The sequence below is a fragment of the Arachis stenosperma genome, chromosome 3 (assembly GCF_014773155.1).
Source record: "Arachis stenosperma cultivar V10309 chromosome 3, arast.V10309.gnm1.PFL2, whole genome shotgun sequence".
NCBI classification, from domain to species: domain Eukaryota; kingdom Viridiplantae; phylum Streptophyta; class Magnoliopsida; order Fabales; family Fabaceae; genus Arachis; species Arachis stenosperma.
The window spans coordinates 144,910,580-144,929,656 of record NC_080379.1 but is presented as its reverse complement, the minus strand read 5'-3'; the positions used below and the strand labels follow the sequence as shown (position 1 = coordinate 144,929,656).

General features: G+C 33.4%; 1 protein-coding gene and 1 long non-coding RNA gene across 2 annotated transcripts; one reads left to right on the top strand and one right to left on the bottom strand.

Annotated features, from left to right (window-relative positions):
* Positions 1-7,470: 7,470 nt before the first annotated feature.
* Positions 7,471-7,926, top strand: LOC130968284 (uncharacterized). Its single transcript, XR_009081574.1, has 3 exons — positions 7,471-7,627; positions 7,718-7,772; positions 7,840-7,926. It is a non-coding gene; the product is annotated as an uncharacterized LOC130968284 (long non-coding RNA).
* A 7,186-nt stretch (positions 7,927-15,112) lies between these two features.
* LOC130969344 (putative proline-rich receptor-like protein kinase PERK11) lies at positions 15,113-18,765 on the bottom strand. Its single transcript, XM_057895018.1, has 10 exons — positions 18,528-18,765; positions 18,360-18,442; positions 17,909-18,152; positions 17,004-17,726; positions 16,645-16,893; positions 16,385-16,548; positions 16,199-16,272; positions 15,966-16,113; positions 15,713-15,862; positions 15,113-15,631 (listed from the first exon to the last, which is right to left on the bottom strand). Exons 1-10 carry the CDS (start codon positions 18,715-18,717, stop codon positions 15,392-15,394), a joined length of 2,265 nt encoding a protein of 754 aa, XP_057751001.1. The 5' UTR covers positions 18,718-18,765; the 3' UTR covers positions 15,113-15,391.
* Positions 18,766-19,077: the final 312 nt, after the last annotated feature.

Here is a 19,077-nt window from a genome sequence, read left to right as displayed (position 1 = left end):
GCAGCAGCGACAGTACACACCATCGTTACCTCTTCCCGATGACGAGCTCTGTCATGTTCTCCTTCCCCTTTCATGAAGTCTCTCTCTCTTTCTCTCTCTCAGGCTCTCCGACGGCACAGTAGTTTGATGATGGCAAGGCTACCTTTGACGGCTCTGACTCTGGCTTCGGCAATGATGACGACGGAATCTCCCTCCTCTATTCATCGCACCTCTCTGCTCGGGCTTCCCTCAACAACGGCGACGGTTCTCCACGCGCAGCCATGATGACGACAGCAACGGCTGCGTAGCCCTCACTAGCGTCATCCTCCTTCTCATCTCTTCTTCCTTTCTTTTCCTTCTCCATTTTTCCTCTCCCTTTTTCTTTCTTTTATTCTCAACCATGTGTGTGTGTTAGGAGAGGGTTAGTATGGATATAATTAGGGTTAGGTTTGGGAAAGGGAACAAGGGTAATGTAAAAATTTTTGATAAAATTAGAGAGTAGGGTAATAATAAAAGAAATCAAATGTAAAATGTTATAAAAAAAAAAGCTCAGGACGTTACATTCTACTCCCCTTACAAAAATTTTCAGCCTCGAAAAATTGATATAATTTGTAAAAAGGTTACATAATTTTAGTCTTTTACTAAACATGAGAAAGAAGTATAATGTGATGCAAAGGTTACAAGATAGGTTTATGTTAAAAAGATGTGGTTAACATTTACACTCTCTTGTTCCCTTGATAAGACTAACACATATAGCGCTTTTCACTTCGTTCATCACTCCCAAAGAGCATCTGAACGTCAAACATCAGGACTAACCTTTCAACTTGTATCAAAATCTCCTTAACATCTTCCTCAGAACACTCCTACTTCGTAATCTTCTTTTGACGTCGCACACTTACAAGCTTCACCTTCCGGATCCATGAACCGCGTCTTAAAAACTAACGTATCGCTTGCTATATCTAGGAATTACATGTTAACCAATACAATCTCGAGTTTACTCAAAAGAATACAAAGCTTAGGAAGAGAAGAAAAAGTCACAGATGAGGTTCACAAGAATTCAGAAGAATGTGTAGGATCGCAATTAAATAAGGATGTATAAAAACTACGAAATATGCCAAAAAGAAAGTCAAATCACATTTTAACAAAAAAATCTGAATAAAAAAAACTTCAATAGAAGCAATAAAAGAAAAGATGGAGTATTAGGTCGAAACAAGTTCAAAATGAATAAAAGAAGTACAAAACTCACAAGAGATGGCCACTAAAGTCAACGACAATGTTCACAAAGATTTAAAAAATAATTAAAAATAAAATTAAATAGGACATCCATCAACAATGGATAAAACTAAGAGAATCATTTCACATTCCCAAGGAAAAAGATATGAGACGAACATTTTAAAAGAAATAATAAAAGCATAAATGTTATCACGTCACACAAATTCAAGTTGAATCAAAAGATGCAAGATTGATGAATTGGAGATTAATAACGATTAGGGACAAAGGTTTTTCCTCAATAACTTTGGAGAATACCTAGGTGCATAATCAAGCAAGGATATGTATAAGAAAAAAGACAATCAACAACGAAAAAAGCAAAGCAAAACATAAATTAAAAATACAACAACACATTTTGAAATAGACAACTTAACAATCATGAAAATAAAAAATAACAACTGTCACAAAAATTAGTATGCTTCCTTTCTCTTTTTATAGAAATCTTTAACTAAGTACCTTTGATATTATTATCATGACTTTGGACATTAAATAATTATGTTAATATAAAATTTGATATCTCCTAACTCAAAATAGTAGATAGATTATGTAAAACATGACAAGAAATGTAATTAATCTCTTTGTTATCCTTTAAGTCAAAATTTATATATACATTTAACTCATTCTTATCATTATAGTAAAATACAATCAAATGATTTTCTATAATAATGCAGTTAGACTTAGTATAAAGTTACAAATAATTTCACATATAAAACAATGATAACAATAAAACTAAAATTTGAAGTACTGACAATTAACAAACTAAGATCAGTTATAATAATTATTTTTATTTTTTATTTTATTTTATTTAATTATTTTTTTGGATCTAAATCTCCAATTGTGAATTTGCTTCTAACATATTTCAAGCGCGTAGTAAAAGAATTTCAAAAAATTAGTATGAAATTATATTTTTTTGTAAAGATAAAACATAAAAAAAATTCATCTTCATAATTAATTAACTGAACTTAAAGTTCGTGATCTAAAAACAAACTCAAATTATATATTTATATATATCTATGTGTGTACTGAATCTAAATTTTAAAAATATTTCTCTAAAATCCTTGTCTTTTTTAAAAAACATAATATCATTATATATATATATATATATATATATATATATATATATATAATTTTTTTTTTAATCAAAAGTACTTTAAACATCATGCAGGATTCATTTCAATCCTACTGAATTGAAAAGGCATACCAATTATGAAAGAGACAAAATAATAATAACAATAAGACAAAAAAAAAAAAACTAAAAAACTTGACAAAACACTACTGAGTAACTATCAACTAGAAAATTGAATTTTAACTATATCAATGAGTAAGAATTCTCTTATTACAAACAATAATGATATCAATCAGCATGCAAGACTCGAACAACAACAACAACAACTCATAAGCAACAACCTATTCCAATGGCTAGAGATAAATGATTCAGCAACAATATCAAGTATCATAAGAGAAAATAGAAAATTGTATTTATAAAAAAGTTGTAATATATAAATACTGAATAATACTGATAATAAAATAGCAACAACTTTGTTACAAAAGCATAGACATTTTAAACAACCAATCTTCTAATAATGAAATCCTAACTTACTTAAAAACTTACCATAATAGTCTTTATATATTGTGATTATTCTAATAAAATCTCAAGTTATTTTAATATTAGTTCCCGTTCATAAATAAGAAGCAACAAAGTTCACAAAAATCCTATATTATCATATTAAAATAAATAATATCTTTTTAATCCTAGTAAAAAATTTAATTCAAGGTATAAGCTCAAATAAGTACATAATTTCACTTATACTATTTTATTCTATGAATCCAATCAAATGTAAATCATGAAACATTAGGTCTCATTGAAAAATTAAATAATTTTAAAACTAGAGTTATTAAGGGTATATAATAGGAAAATGTGATTTATAATAATTAGTTGAATGTATAAGAAAAAAAACTCATAAGAAATTTATTTAGCTTTAAGAAATTAGATATTTAGTCTTTTTTTATCAGAAATTGCTAGCAATTATTTCCAATCTTTAAGATTTATAATTCTAATATCATAAAGGCACTACAAATCAAGAAAATCAATCTCTCTAAATCTCCGGGAATAAGAATAATAGTTGAGAATAGAAAAGTTTTCAGAAAAGTAAGAGTTAAGAAAATTCTTAGGTTTCAGATCTTAGTTAAAAGCAAAATTTATCCTCTAATCACCAACAAAAAACAAGCATTCACAATCTAAATCTCACCTGAATAATCAGAATAATTTCACTAAAGAAAAGCCATGTTCAACAAACAAAACCAAAACAGGACAGATTATTAAACTAGAAAAACTCAACCAAACTTTTAAATCGGAAAAGATATTCAATTCAACTAATAGATCATTCAAAAAAATTTGCCACACTTAAACAGAAAAAATCATAATTCCAATCCAGCAAACAAGAATAACACTTCATTCATATGTTCATCACATAGTTCTCCTTGAACAATTGAATAACAGTTTTCAAAATTATTAATTTGAAAGAATCAAAAGCAAATTAAAATTAGAGTAAAGTATCATTTTTGTTTCCAACGTTTGAGGTAAGTCCCAAAGTTGTCCCTAATATTTAAATCATCCTATTTCAGTCCCTAACGTTTTAAAATTGACTCAATGTTGTTTTGCCATTAGGGATCTGTTAACAGAATTGACGGCGGACAAAATTGAGACGATTTTAAAATGTAACGGACTTAAATAAGACGAAAACGTTGGGGACAAAAATAATACATAGAAATAAATTTTAATTTTATCCTTCACTAATATCAATCTTTTACTATAGTTATTCAATTATTTCTTAATCACATCTAAGTAAATTATACATAATCACATTACTTTGATTCTAAATAAATTTATTTTTTTATAATTTTACTCTTAAAATTTTTTATAATTTATTTTTTTAAGTGTAAAATTAAAAAAAATAAATTTATTTAGAAAAAAGCAATGTGATTAAGTAAAATTTACTTAGAGGCGATTAAAAAATAATTAAATAACTATGTACCGTAAAAAATTGATATTATTGAAGGATAAAATTAAAATTTATTTTTATGTATCGTTTTTATCCCCAACATTTTCGTCCTATTTAAGTCCCTAACGTTTCAAAATCGTTTCAATTTTATCCCGCCGTCAATTCTGTTAACAGATCCCTAACGGCAGGACAACATTGAGTCAATTTTGAAATGTTAGGGACTTAAATAGGACGATTTAAATGTTTGGGACAACTTTGAGACTTACCCCAAACGTTGGGGATAAAAACGATACTTTACTCTTAAAATTATGTTATAACTTCAAAGATTATCAACATAAGAAGAAAAATTTCAATATCGCTTATCAAATTCAGAACAAAGCATCTCGATCAGCAGCTAAGAAAATCCATGTAATTTCTAAATTCAAATGCAATTCTATAAAGAAATTAGATAGTAATTGATGAGTCGATATTTGATGATAATTTTTATCTTGAATTTAGTGGATTTCATCACAAAAATTTATATTTATACACTTGAATAGCATACTTTTGTGTTTTTCTCTTTAAATTGCACATAAGTGTGAAAACATGCTATTTTGTGCTTAATTTAATCAATTTAATTCTACTTTTATTCCATTCAATGTCGTGATATATTTTGTTAAATGATTTCAGGTCAATTAGGCAAAAATGACTTGAAAAAAGTGGAAGGAAAGTATGCAAAATGGGAGAACACAAGAAGAAACAAAGAAGAGACACACACTGAAGTGTGCATACGGACAACCTTCTATGCGTACGCACAAGACAAAATTCAGCAAGTATGCATACGTACACAATCCTGTGCGTAAGCACAAGTTTGGGCGCGTGACTTCATTAAAAAGTCACGTGACCCGCGATTTGGGGGCCTTTTGGCCCAATTTTGGATGCTCATAAGCTGAATAGAAGCTCTTTCAAGGGGAAAATCTTCCAAGAACACACACAATCAATTTTAGTTAGTTTTTAGCATGTTTTGAGTGAAATTTCTATAGAGAGAGGCTCTCTCCTTTCTCTCTAGGAATTAGGATTTTAGATTTAGATTTCTTCTTACTTTAGAATTCGATTCTTGCTTTAGTTTAGTTTCATGTACAATTCCTTGTTCTAGCCTCATAGTTCTTATAGTTTTCTTTTATTGTTACTCTATTTTGATACTCTTTATGTTAATGAACCTTTGTTAATTTGGAATTTCTTTAATGCAATTTTGATATTTTATATTCCTTGATGTTTATTTGAGTGATTGTTATTATTTCCTTGCAATTGATAGTTATAGATTTTTATCATTATTGCAATTTATATTATTTTTCTTTTATGTATATTAAGTATTTGATAAAATGTCTCTTTTAATTTTAGAGTAAAATTTTGTATTCTTTGCTTGGGTTGGTAACTTGAAGACTCTTGAATTATCAAAATCTAGTGTTGATTGGTAATTGAAGGTTGCTAGTTAGTTTGTTACTAGGAATTGACTAGGACTTGAATTAGAGTTAATTGTACTCACTTGACTTTCCTTCAATTGTTAGAGGATAACTAAGTGAGAGCAATAGACACTTACCATCACATTTGAGGATGATAATGAGGATAGGAATTTCAACTCTCAACCCTTGCCAAGACTTTTCTTAGTTGGTGTCTTTAATTGCCTTAGTTTAATTGCTTTTGGTATTTATTTATTATTTGCTTCTTTATTTTCTTGAAATTTAAATTTCTTGTTCATCATATTAAAAACCCCAAAAATTCTCATAACCAATAGCATGCATACTTCCCTGCAATTTCTTTGAGAGACGACCCAAGGTTTAAATACTCTCAGTTATTATTGGTTTGCATTGTGATAAATAAAATTAAACTTTGATTGAGGATTAATTATTGGTTTGGAACTATACTTCAACGGAATTATTTTGTGAAAATTTCTAACCGACGATTTCTCTCCGTCAGTAATTTATAGCAAACACCGTTTGAATCTTTTAAATAATACATGAAATCTTGACATCAGGAATCATAGAGAATACAACGACGAAAAAGATTAAAGCATATATTCACAAAAGCAAGGAAGATTAGAATTGGTTATAAGATAAATTGCGAACCAGAGCCTAAACTGAAGTTATTGCAAAAATACGTTCAAGAAAATCTACCAAAGAATAACCGAAGATTGGGTAGAAAAAAATGATAGGAGTAGCAAGAAGCGACAGAGGACGCATGATCATAATAATCATAAGACAACAATAACATAGAGGACAAGGATGACATTCCTATAGGCCTCTGATAGTACCATAATTTGTACAAATAGACGCACTTCTATTTATACAATTATGATCTTACCATAAGATATTTGCTCCATATTACACAAATTAAACCTAAGCTCTGATATCACTCTATTACGGCCCAAAATAAGGCATGACTGGCCAGAAAAATTATCCCTAGCAAGCCTAACAAATTCAAATATAAGTTGAATAAGAATGTTACAAATATTTTAAATAAATTTACAAATACTGGAATGAAAAGCTACACATTATTTTAACAAAAACATAGAATAAATCAATATGATTAGATCCTACCTGTGACATATGGAGCATATAAGTCTCCTATTCGAGTATTTGTTCCTGAAAATATTTTTTTGGAAAACGGAATGAGTTTTGTAACTCAGTGATCAGACAATACATCTATAATCCACATGAGACCATATAAACCATATTATCCAAAATATATTTTATTCAGAAAATAGTAATTTATACAAATAAGTGAATCAATAAGGGAGTTCTCATACAAAAATCAAATCAAAAGTCTACACTTGAGCGACTCCACCTCTATGGGTAGCCATTTCTTCTCGTGTGTCCGTACGGAGTAACAGATCCAATGTGTAGCCTACACGTTCGGCTAGCAACGCCCCTGCTAGTTGAGGACTGAGCCAGATGCATCTAGGTTAACGTCATAACTGCCGATTGTAAAACCCGGTTAATTAACGGTTAATTAACCCATAAATTAGAATTTATTCTAGAAAGCCTAAAATGTAATTTTTATGGCTAAATGTGATAGAGGAGATTGAGACGAGAATTTTGGTACCAATTTCATAGAATTCGGACCAAGATTGGACCGAACGGGCCAAACCGGACCCAAAGTGGGCCCTTGGCCCAACATAACTAAACCAAAATCCTAGTTTTCATCACTCTCTCTCCTCACAACACTCAAAAAACACGCTGAAATTGAAGAAAGGGGAGGAAGAACACTCTCTCAAGTTCTTTCTCTCACTTGATCTTCAAACCACCATAACTTTTGATCTAGAGCTCCGATTGCCGCTCCGTTTGCGGCCACGCGTTCACCGCGGAGAGCTCTACAAAACCCATACAATTAATCTTGAGGTAAGCTACGTTTTTCTCTTCGAAATTCCAGCCTTATTTTCGAGTTTTATGAGCAAAAATATTGAGATTTTGGGCTCTTTGATGTTATAGGACCCAACACTCTTGAAGGAGAAGGTTAATCTTGTCTCCTTGGACCTTGGGTGTGGTAAGATTCTCAACCCTAGTGTGATTTGTTGTTCTATGATGTTTGGGTATTGAAATATTGTGTATAGGTATGATGATTGTGGCTTAGGTTGTGTATGTGTGAATATTGGAGCTTGATTGGTGATTTTGAAAAGCTTGGAGAGGGTTTGGTGGTGAAAAATCTTTTCTTGGAGGTTTTGAGGCCTTGAGAGCTTGTGGATAAGTGGTTTGGAAGTGCTCCGATTGAGCTTGGGAAATCGGCTAAGGTATGGTTTCGGTTTTCCGTATCTAATATGTAATGTGGTAGGAAATACTTAGGCTAGAGGCCCTAAGATAGGCATTGAATTGTTGGTGTTGTTGAATAGTTGATATATATGATGTGGTCATATATGTGATGATGATTAATGATGCCTTGATGGTATGATGTATGAGAAATATGCATGTTGTAATATATGCTTGTTGATTGGTTATGGTTGAATTGTGGGTTGAACCATGTTGATGGTGAGTATGATATTAATTGTGTACAATGATGATTTATTGGAATTGGTGTTGTTGAGAATTGGCATGAGGAAGAGTATATGATATGTCAATGTGTTTGGGTTTGAGCCACTTGGGTGAAGTGGGTTAAAATGATGAGATAGTGATTTTGGTAATTTGTGGTAAAGTGTCAATGTGTAAGTTGAGGAGGCTTGATGTTGAATTTGATATATTTTGATGGATTTCAAAGAAAAGGGATGAAATTGGCATGTTTTGATTGATTTTGAAATGAGTTGGAAATGGCTTGTTTTGAAAATGACACTTTGTGGTTTTGTATGAAAAATATGATTTTTGGGCATACTTTGACGGGACATAACTTGGACTACGGATCTCTATTTTGTGACAAATCTGTTTAAAAATGAAATTGAATCCGGGATGTCCATGCCGTTCGAAGAACGGGTGAAAAACGATTTAAAATGAGGAAGTTATGTCCGTTGGAAGATTGGGGTTTAAATCTGTGAATTCTGCAGCTTTTAACTTAGAAAAATTTTAGCAGAATAACCCCTTGCGCGTAGGCGCACTTGGCGCGTACGCGCCGATCTTCCAGAAAGCGCCATCCACGCGTGCGCGTGGTGTGCGCGGGCGCGCCGATTGTGCTGCACCCAATGCCCAGCCATTTTCCAGAGAGTTATGCCAGAACTGTGCCAGTGTTGTGCCTGGGGCACGAGAACACCCACGCGTACGCGTGGTTGACGCGTGCGCGTCGATTTGCTAGTTTTCAATCCACGCGTTAGCGTGCATGACGTTTACGCGTCGATGAGTTTTTGAGGCCATCCACGCGTGCGCGTGGAGTGCGCGTACGCGTGGCCCTGTTTTCATCCCAAAGTTGATTTTTGAGTTTTAAAAGCCAAATCTCATACTTCTAAGCCTCTGATCTCACCATTTATGTCTTAAATCATTATGACATGCCTACCTGTTAAAAAGGGGCTAGTGAATGAGGTAACTTGCGAGTGAAGCAAGGGAAAAATGAATGATCAATGAGGATCAAAGATGATTATGTGAGATGCGGAGGATGGTGGTGGAAGTGCTTGTTATGCCATGGGCCGAAAGGCTGTAATTGTTAATGAAACGGCTGGTTATGGATTTAACTGTGAGCCGGGTGGCTGGTTATGGATTTAACCGTGAGTCGGAATGGCTGTGTATGATATGAATATTGGCTGGTTCTGGACTGAACCGTGAGCCGGATGGCTGATATGGATGTTGATCCATGGATGAGAATTCATGCATGTATATGCTGAATTATTGATAATTGAGATTTGCACTTCCACTATCTGAGATACGAGTTTCCCTGGGTAGTAGCAGTGGCTAGCCACCACGTGCTCCAGGTTGAGACTTGATACTCTGTTGACCCTATGTCGTAAGTGTGGCCGGGCACTGTGAAAGACCCGGATGAGCTCGCCCCCGTAAATATTCACCAGTGAGGGTGATGGATATAGATCATGATTATGATCAAGTTTATAACGAGTATAACTCGAGTTGGGGATGCGTGACAGAGGGACAGTCCAATGGTTAGCGACCAGGACTTGTCGGGTTGGCTCTATAACCGACAAGATGATATCATCAGCCACTAGGGACAGGCATTCATCATATGCATACTATATGAATTGTTTGAGATTGCCTATTTGACTGTATATTACTTGTTAATTGTCTAAATGCCTTAACTGCTCCTATTTGTATATTCCTTGTTTGATATAACTGTGTTTGCTATATTATACTCCACTGGTGGTTGGGAGGTTTGAAGGAACTGGAAAGGGAAGTATTAGCTAGACTGAAGAATCTTTAGTTAGATGTCATTATATGGTTTAGCTTGTTTATAAGCTTTGATATTATCTGGAGGAAGTTCTAGGATTGCCTTCGGCTTTCCTCTATTATTATGTATTATATATGTGGAAGCTGTTACCATGCTTGGGACCTCTGGTTCTCACCCATGCGGATTTTGTGGTTTTCAGATGCAGGACGTGAGGTTTCCCGCTGAGGCATGCTGGAGACTTCTAGACTTTGCAAAGATCCTTTGTTCTCGGGACTATGTTTTGGTTTATATATTTTGCTTAGATATTTTTATCTCCATTAAATAATACAAACTGTGATGACTCCTCTTATGGGAGATTTTGGAGAATAGGTTTCTGTATTTGTGTCCCTTTGGGTTTCCTTTGGGGTTTTCCTTATTTTTATCATATGTATATATTGCTATGCTTGGACCGGTTATCTTCGCAGCCGGATCTTGAGTCTTGGTATTCCTGTTTTTGACACTCCTTTGTATATATATAATCTCGTGTTGGTTTATCCTTGTTCGTTACATTATCGATCGGAGTGTTGCGCTTTTGAGTTGCGATTTTTGTTTACCCCTTTTTCTACAAAGGCTCCTAGTTATAATCAATCATTCATACTACTATACGTACTAAATTTTTATTTTAGATGTCGTAATACCTTGCCATCTCTGAATTATGACTTAAGCATAAGACTCTGTATGGTAGGGTCTTACACCGATAACTACGGTTTTCTAATACGAGCATCCCAAACTAATTCAAAACATATCATTTCAAATATAACTAATTCTTGGTCTTTCAAACATATAGGATGTCAAATCAAATCAAATAATAATTTCTTATCTAAATTCTTTTCGATCGTATTTTTTCAATCTTAAGGCAATTCAAACATATTTCACAATTTCAAAATAATTAAATACCAACAAATACTTCAATGCTTCAAAAATACATATTCGAGTAAAATCAAATATTTTAAAATAATATAAAGCTTTATCAAACATGCATATAGTCTCATAAAAGTATACAATCTCGTGCAGATTAAAACGAGCTTAACAAGGATAATATTTAGTTCTAATAAATTGATTATTCAAGCTAATTTAAAATCCTTTGATAGTAATCTTTGTAAGTATAATTATAAGTTCAAAGTACCATATATAAAAATAATTATATATGCATAGTCAAACAATTATAAATATAAAACCTACTCACAACTTGGTCCCAAGAGACTGAACTCGGAGTACCAAATTAAAAGTGAGAAAGGTTGGAACAGAATAGATCGAAAGAGCGCAAAATTTAGATCGAGGTAGTGGCAACAACTCCGACTAATACCATAGCAACAGCATTGAAATAATCACAGTTGTGGCGGTTGAAACAGAACAGAACGAAAACAAAGTTGCATAAATGAAATAGTAGCAGAGAAAAAGCGGAAATGAGGCAAGTTAAAGGAAAGGACCTAGACTAGAACAAAGGCACTTCGGCGGCAATTTTCCAAAAACTACAACGGTAACGGCGACAAGCTCCAGCAGGGTGCTTAAGCCGGAACCAAAAGCGGTGCCAGCAAGGAACGACTCTGACGGCAGCGTGCTGCTCGACGATGACCTTCCCCAGCATTACCCCTCTTCCCGATGACGAGCTCTGTTGTGCGCTCTCTCTCTCTCTCTCTCTCTCTCTCTCTCTCTCTCTCTCTCTCTCTCTCTCTCTCTCTCTCTCTCTCTCTCTCTCTCTCTCTCTCTCTCTCTCTCTCTCTCTCTCTCTCTCTCTCTCTCTCTCTCTCTCCAGCTCCCCGGTAGCACAGTAGTTTGACGATGGCGAGGCTGGCTTCGACAGCGGCAACTAGGGCTCGCTGAAAATATTGAGAGAGAGAGAGAGAGAGAGAGAGAAAGAGAAAGAGAGAAGAGATGATGATAATAGTGGTGGAGATAAGGTAATTTGGAGTTTTTAGTTGATTTTTTAGTGTTTGGATAATTTCGTTATACGGAACCTATGTTTCATGGGTATAATTGTAATTTTCTTTTTTTTTCATGAGTAGATTTGTCATCATTTAGGACTTTCATGGGTAGAAATGATAGTTTACTCTTATAATTTAAAGATTTAATTATTCTGTTGGTCCTTATAGTTTCACCAAATTTTCAATTAGGTCTTTATATTTTTTTCTTTTATTTTGTAATTAAATCTTTCTTAGTGTAAAAAATGTTAGAATTAACTAAATATTTCTCTACAAATTAAAAATATTTATAATTAAAAATCTAATTAGATCTTTGATCACATGTTTTTTGGAAAAATATTCTGTCAATTTTAAAAATAATCTAAAGACCCAACTGAAAAGAAAAAAAAATATAAAAACCTAATTACAAATTTGGTAAAATTATAGAAACTAACAGAATAATTAAACCTAATTTAAATTATAGAAAAACATGCTATAAATGTACTTTAAATTAAAATTACTCTGTATCTTTATTTTGACTTTTGACAACTAACATTCTCGTCTACAAATATAAATCAATTTATATGGATTAAAAATAAAGATTACTATAATATTATCAGAATTTATTATTTTTGTTATTAATTAGCCAATAATATTTAAGAATATGAGATAAAATATATTATTGAATTACTAAACTAAAATGATTAGACTAAGAGTCCATTTAAAAAGTAACAAAAGCTATTTTTTTCTTTTAAATTATGAAATGTTATAGAAAAAATTATTATAAAGAACTGTTAGAAATATTTAATTATTAAAAAAGATCTTTGATATTAAAATTATTTAATAAAACTAATTTTATAATATTTAAAAAAAAGACCAAATCTTTTTTGTGAAAAGACAAATATATCTTTAGATTATTTATTTATTTATTTATTTATTTGTAAACATATTTTTTTTTAATTATCTATCATACTCAAATTTTTATTCTTCATCTATAATTCATAGAATATTTGTTACTGCCAATCACAAAATGTAAGACCTGGAAGTAGCTGGTAGTATACTAATGTCTTACTATTGTCATATATAAAGTAGTCAACAATGAAGATCAAGAGTTAGCCCTTGAATCAAATACAATAATCGGTGTTGATCTAATTGGTCTCGTAAAATATTTCTATACCTTTGTCATAGACACCTGACATGTAAGTTGATTTTCTAATGACCTTGCAGAAATATTGCTATCGAGTAAACCTCTATTACCTCTCAGGACTTGCTTGCTTTCGAGGAATCTAAAAACAAATTTGAAAAAAACATATTACTCAATAGCAATGTTTCTACAAGGATATACCAAATACAGTATTGAAAAATCAACTTACCTGTTAGCAGTCGGGTGTCTACCACAAAGGTATACAAATATTTCATGTCAGAGACCAATTAGATCAGCACCTATTAGTGCATTTGATTCAAAGGCTAAGTTTTGAATAATTGGAAAAAGAGATCTCGAAACAAATTCCACAAGTTTTGAATGAATTATTTGATGCTCATTGTTGACTACTCTATATATAATAATAGTAAGACATTAGTAAGGACTTATATTTTGTGATTGGCAGTAACAAATGTCTTTATGAGTTATAGATGAAGAATAAGAATTTGAGTATGATAGATAATTAGAAAAAAATATGTTTAAAAAAAAATAAATAAATAAATAATCTAAGGATATATTTGTCTCTTCACAAAAAAGATTTGGTCCTTTTTTTAAATATTATAAAATTAGTCCTTCTAAATAATTTTAACATTAAAGGTCTTTTTCAATAATTAAATCTTCCTAACGACCCTTTGTAATAATTTTTCCAAAGTTACATTATGCGTGTTTGGTACCATTTTTAAAAAACGCTTTTAATTTTTCGAGAAGTTAATTGAGAGCTTTTGAAGAAGTAAAAAAATATGACTTCTTCCTTCTCAGGAGTTATTTTATCACTCCTACTAAAAGAAAATTTTGGATTTCAAAATAAATTAGACTATTACGCTGCTATTTTCTGTTTCCGCTGGAAATATTGGCCCTCCACCATTATTTTCACGCAATGTTCTATCTGCTAGAAGTACTGGCCTTCCACCATTTTAAACAATGTTCTATCTGCTAAAAGTACTGACCTTCCACCATTTTTTTTCTCAATAAGGTCATTTTCTTATTTGCAATATCTCTCCACTTTTTTATATATCTCTTCATGTACGAAATGTTTGTTTAATTTTTTTTACGTTCTTCCTCAACAAATTCATGAAAGTGGCAAGTCCGAAAAAAAAATTGATTGGAATGAACAAAATATATTATATCCATAAAAATATATAAAGAAGAGATGGTGACTGGAAATAAATCTAGAACACATTTTAACAAAACTGGTTGGATAAATTTAAAAATAAAGTTCTTGAAAGAGACCGGTTTGAATTATGAGTATAAACAATTTAAAAACAAGTAGGATTAGGTTATATAAAATCAACATTCAATATTAAAAGGTATTTGTTATCGTCGTTATTTTAATATCTATTTTCTTTGTATAAAAAAAAATTGTATTGTTTGAGTCATTTATCCAAACGCTACGAGTTTTAAATAAGTATTTCTATAACAAAATCTAAATAGAAAATAACTTATTCATAAATTGCTATTAATAAAAGTCATTATATTTTATTTTTTTTCAAAAGAATTTATTTAAAAAGTTTATCCAAATTGAGAGAAATTGAATTGATGGCTAAATAATAATAAAAAATAATAAATTCCAATAACTGCCTAATATTTCTCTTAAAAAATTAATTTTGGATATTTGAGATATATTAGATAGTTATTTATTTATATTTGTATTATATTTGAATGAATACTAATTATTTTTTATTAAAAGTTAGTCTTAATATTTTTATTTGTAATTAAAAGTAGTAAATTAAAAAATTAAAAATAAATTTTAAACCATTAATTAAATCAATTTACCAGTATCTTTGGTAAAAACACCCTAACAAATTAAATAGTCAAATACCTAATTAGAATTGTGAATAAGCTAATGATTTTGATTTTATTTTTTCATTTGATAGGAGCTGCACGTGAGACGTGACGACAATCAGGTGGACCACGAATATCAGAGGCTCAGAGCATTAGAGCAAAAAGATATAGAATCTTTAAGAAGTACTTACGGTTGGTGGTTCGAGTCAAATCTATACACTTGAATACTTGATGCTGAAAAAAGCTCAAATGACATTAAGTGCGAGGAAGCTGACTACAACCATATCGTGGAAAATATGAACAGAGACCTAAACCCCAAAACTTTTGGGATTACTCTTCCTAAGAGCCAACCTGCATTATTGCTGCAGAATTTGGAAAGCTAACCTAAGAAAACACATAATATAGACATCTGTCAGTACTGCGACGACATTCTAGGCAAAACTTGACGAGCGACTACATCTTCTCCTAAAATAGTCTTCAGTTGATATAAACTGCTCAGTGCTACTAATTGAATCTGTATCATCCTCTATGTCCAGCAAAGCAAGGCTTAGATGCGACTGAATATCAATTGAAACTGGCTCCCCATCTAATCTGTCAAGCTCCTCCGATGCATTAACTTCTTCTTCTGCCCATCTTATCACTTCTTCAACACCTTGTAGGAGCTTCAAGATCTGTAATTAAGGAAACATACATGAAAATATTTAAAACAAAAGGCAGGGTAAGTAGAGAAAACCTGAGCAGGCCAGACTTACAAGGCTGATATGAGGCCGCCATCTAAAAGATCGTCTAATGCAAAGAGTCGCAGCTAGAACCATTCTTTGAATGTGAGAATGGTTGTAATCACTACCTAGACTTGGATCAAGTAACTCAGAAAGCTTTCCTTCCTTCAAAATTGGCGTTGCCTGCATATTGTCATCAACCACAAGGATTTCCAAATATTAGGACCCGTGTCTCATGGGATGCATGGGTAGATGCTGAAAATAGAACATGGAAAAGTGAACGTACCCACGTAACAAGACTCTGTTGGACCTTAGGACATACATTATTAATTGGCTTCTTACTTGAGAGAAGCTCAAGAAGTACAACACCAAAAGCATATACATCAATTTTGTCAGTCACTTTACCATGCATAAAATACTCAGGAGCTAAGTATCTGCCAGATAAAAGTGAAAATATTCAGGGACAGTCAACACTATAGGTAACAAAGCAAAAGAGGAACCAGAGGACTTGTTATGTACCCAAAAGTTCCAGCTACATCAGTACTTGTATGGGATGAAGAAGCACCCCAACTAGCCAGTCCGAAATCTGACAGCTGAACAGATAAACTAGTTGCTTAGGGATGTGGAAAATTGAGACCAAGTGGGAGAAGATTCTGAAAGTAGAAAAAATTAACGAAGCATGGGAACGAAAATAAGTTCAAATACCTGAGGCTCAAAATCATCTGAAAGAAGGATATTAGAAGATTTTACATCCCTATGGATCACAGGATGTGCAGATCGATTATGCAGATGGTTTAATGCCTCAGCTACACCCACAGCTACCTTGTACCTCTCTTGCCAACCAAATGCCCTGCAATCATTCTTGTTGCCTTAAACAGAAAACACAAGGAAGAAATGCAAATTAGAGGGGTGCAAAAAAATAGATTAAGGTAATTGCTAGAGGAAAAAGGCAAACAAGTATTTACCATAAAGGTTTTCTTCTAAGCTTCCCCTTGATAAAAGATCAGAAACCAGTAGTAAATTATTGCTGTGAATACAAAATCCAGATAGAGATATTATGTTCTTATGATGCAAAGTTGTGACGATCTCAATTTCCTTAACAAAATCTTTTATAGCATTTTCAGATGGCTTCAAAATTTTGATTGCCAATTCCTTGCCCTCTGCAAGACATCCTCTGTAAACATGACTACACCCACCTATTCCAACCAAATTTTCTGAAAATGTAATAAAGAGAACATATCAGAAGATATCACAAACAAGCAGCAGCAAGGGGGGGGGGGGGGGGGGGGGAAGGCAAAAGGATATTAGACTGATTAATACAAACCACTCGAGAAGTTTGCTGTTGCGGATACAAGTTCTTGGAAACTATACAATTTGCAGGAAGATGAGTATTTCTCTTGTAAGGCCAACAATTCTTCAGGAGTGACACTGGAATGACAAAAAAGTGGAGAAGGAGTAGCAATATCATCCGATTCATATGGCACAATGGCACCACTCTCTGCATCTAGGTTGCAATCGCCAATAGGATCAATATTCTGTTCCTCATCAACATGGACTACAGCAGAAGGAGAGTTGGGTTGTTCTGATGCCATGTGAAAAGAAGGGGTATTTTTCACCAAAGATTTCTGCTTATTCCTTTTTGGCAGAAACACCTGGCGCAGTAGCAACCAACCATGTTTTAGACGGTCTGGTTTGACCACTGCATTCGAATAGCTACAAGCATCATCAGGCTTCTGAATTGGCACCAAAGCCAGTGAATTTTCCTGACTATCATTCAACCCTTCCTTAGGTAGAGCTGCAGAACTATCTGGTTTTGAACAGTCTGATTTGACCACCGGAATCGAATAATTAGAAGCACCATCAGGCTTTTGAATTGGCACTAAAGCCAGTGAATTTTCCTGTCTATGACTATCAGCCAACCCCTCCTTATGTGTGGTTGTAGAACTATCTGGCAACACTAACAGCCGTACACAGCATTCATTGCTCTTCTGGCTTCTCTTTTTCGTTAAAGATTTGCTTATGAAGGAGGGGCTTGCATTTAGTTTTACTGCCACGAAAGTTAAAAATAAATAAATCTATCAATAAAATTGCAGTCCACGTTGATATCGAACTATTACACATGAAGACAAATACGCAATACAACATAACTAAAGTTAAACTAACAGAAACTGAAATAAAAGTGGCTTTGTACCGAGTGGATATAGAGCAAAGGGTAAGAAAGATAAAAACCTTGATCACTACTCATAACAGTAGCTTCTCTGCGGAATGCAACTTTGCCACTATCAACAGCAAATACAGATACACACTTAGGCAATTTCTTTGCGCAGTATTTGGCAATGGCTGCCGAAGACCGGAGCGCGTAAAAGCTCTGAGAAGTTCCTAAAATAACCGTATCAGCACCAAGAGATTCCGCTTCCTGCACAAGCAGTTTCCGCGCCGATGTGCCTCTACACACTTTAAGCTTCAGCTCAACCTAGTCCCCCAAAAAAAAAATGACAATGAACATAAAAGCGTTATGGACAACCTGAGGTTTTTCTGATTAATAAAAGTAACTAACAGGCATTAGTTTTAACGGCTCATTTTCTTTCCCTCGTATTCTAGGCATTCCAGATAAACCGTTAAGAAAGTGCAAAAAAAATTAATTACTTAATTAAAATATAATATAAATGTTCAAGTGAACCTGCTTCAAGTGGCAGAAGCCTTCGTACACACCAAGAACTGAATCAAAAGCCTTCACAAGAGAGAGCATAGATGCAGCATTCTCTGCACAAAAGGAGAAAAAAATAAGCTACATTCTAGAAAGTTCCAGAAAGAAGAGAAACTAGAGGGAGAGGAGCGAGAGAGGGACCTGAGGAGACGGCGTGAAGCGCAATGACGACGTCGCCGGGCTCGGCGACCTTGAGGAGCGTCCACGTCAGCAGCTCCCGGCTCCAGGGATCCAACTTCACACCAACGAGGAGATTCCGGCCACGGCCTCCGCCTCCGGCTCCGGTTCCTCCGCGCTGGGTGGCGGTGGCATTGTGGCCGGTGAACTTCATCGGCGTGAGAGTCCTCTCTCTCTTCTCTCCCACTCTGTGTCTGAGCACTTTATGTTTGTTGGGCGTTGCGTAAGCGAATCTTTGTGTCTCACTGGCCAACACACTCAGGGTAAATGTTACTCCGCTTCTCTCTTTCGCTCTCCACAGTGCGCCTTTCATCTTGACCGTTGCTTCTGTTGACTCCTATATCTCTCTCTTACTTTTTCTTTCAGATCTTTATCCCTTATAGATCTAGTCTACAGTTCACTTACTAGTGATAGGTTGAACCAAAAGATGATACATTAATACTTAATCCAAGTTCTCAAAAATAAGTTTCCTTTTAATAATAATAATAATCTTGAGATCATGAGCTTTAAAAAA

What these genes read in the sequence shown, in the direction of transcription:
- LOC130969344 (XM_057895018.1), bottom strand. Translation starts at nt 18,717, where the DNA reads ATGAAGTTCACCGGCCACAATGCCACCGCCACCCAGCGCGGAGGAACC. An exon ending in GCTTCACGCCGTCTCCTCAG is followed by an intron (nt 18,443 to 18,527) that starts GTCCCTCTCTCG and finishes CCTTTTGTGCAG; the next exon opens with AGAATGCTGCATCTATGCTC. An exon ending in GGCGGCCTCATATCAGCCTT is followed by an intron (nt 15,632 to 15,712) that starts GTAAGTCTGGCC and finishes CCTTAATTACAG; the next exon opens with ATCTTGAAGCTCCTACAAGG.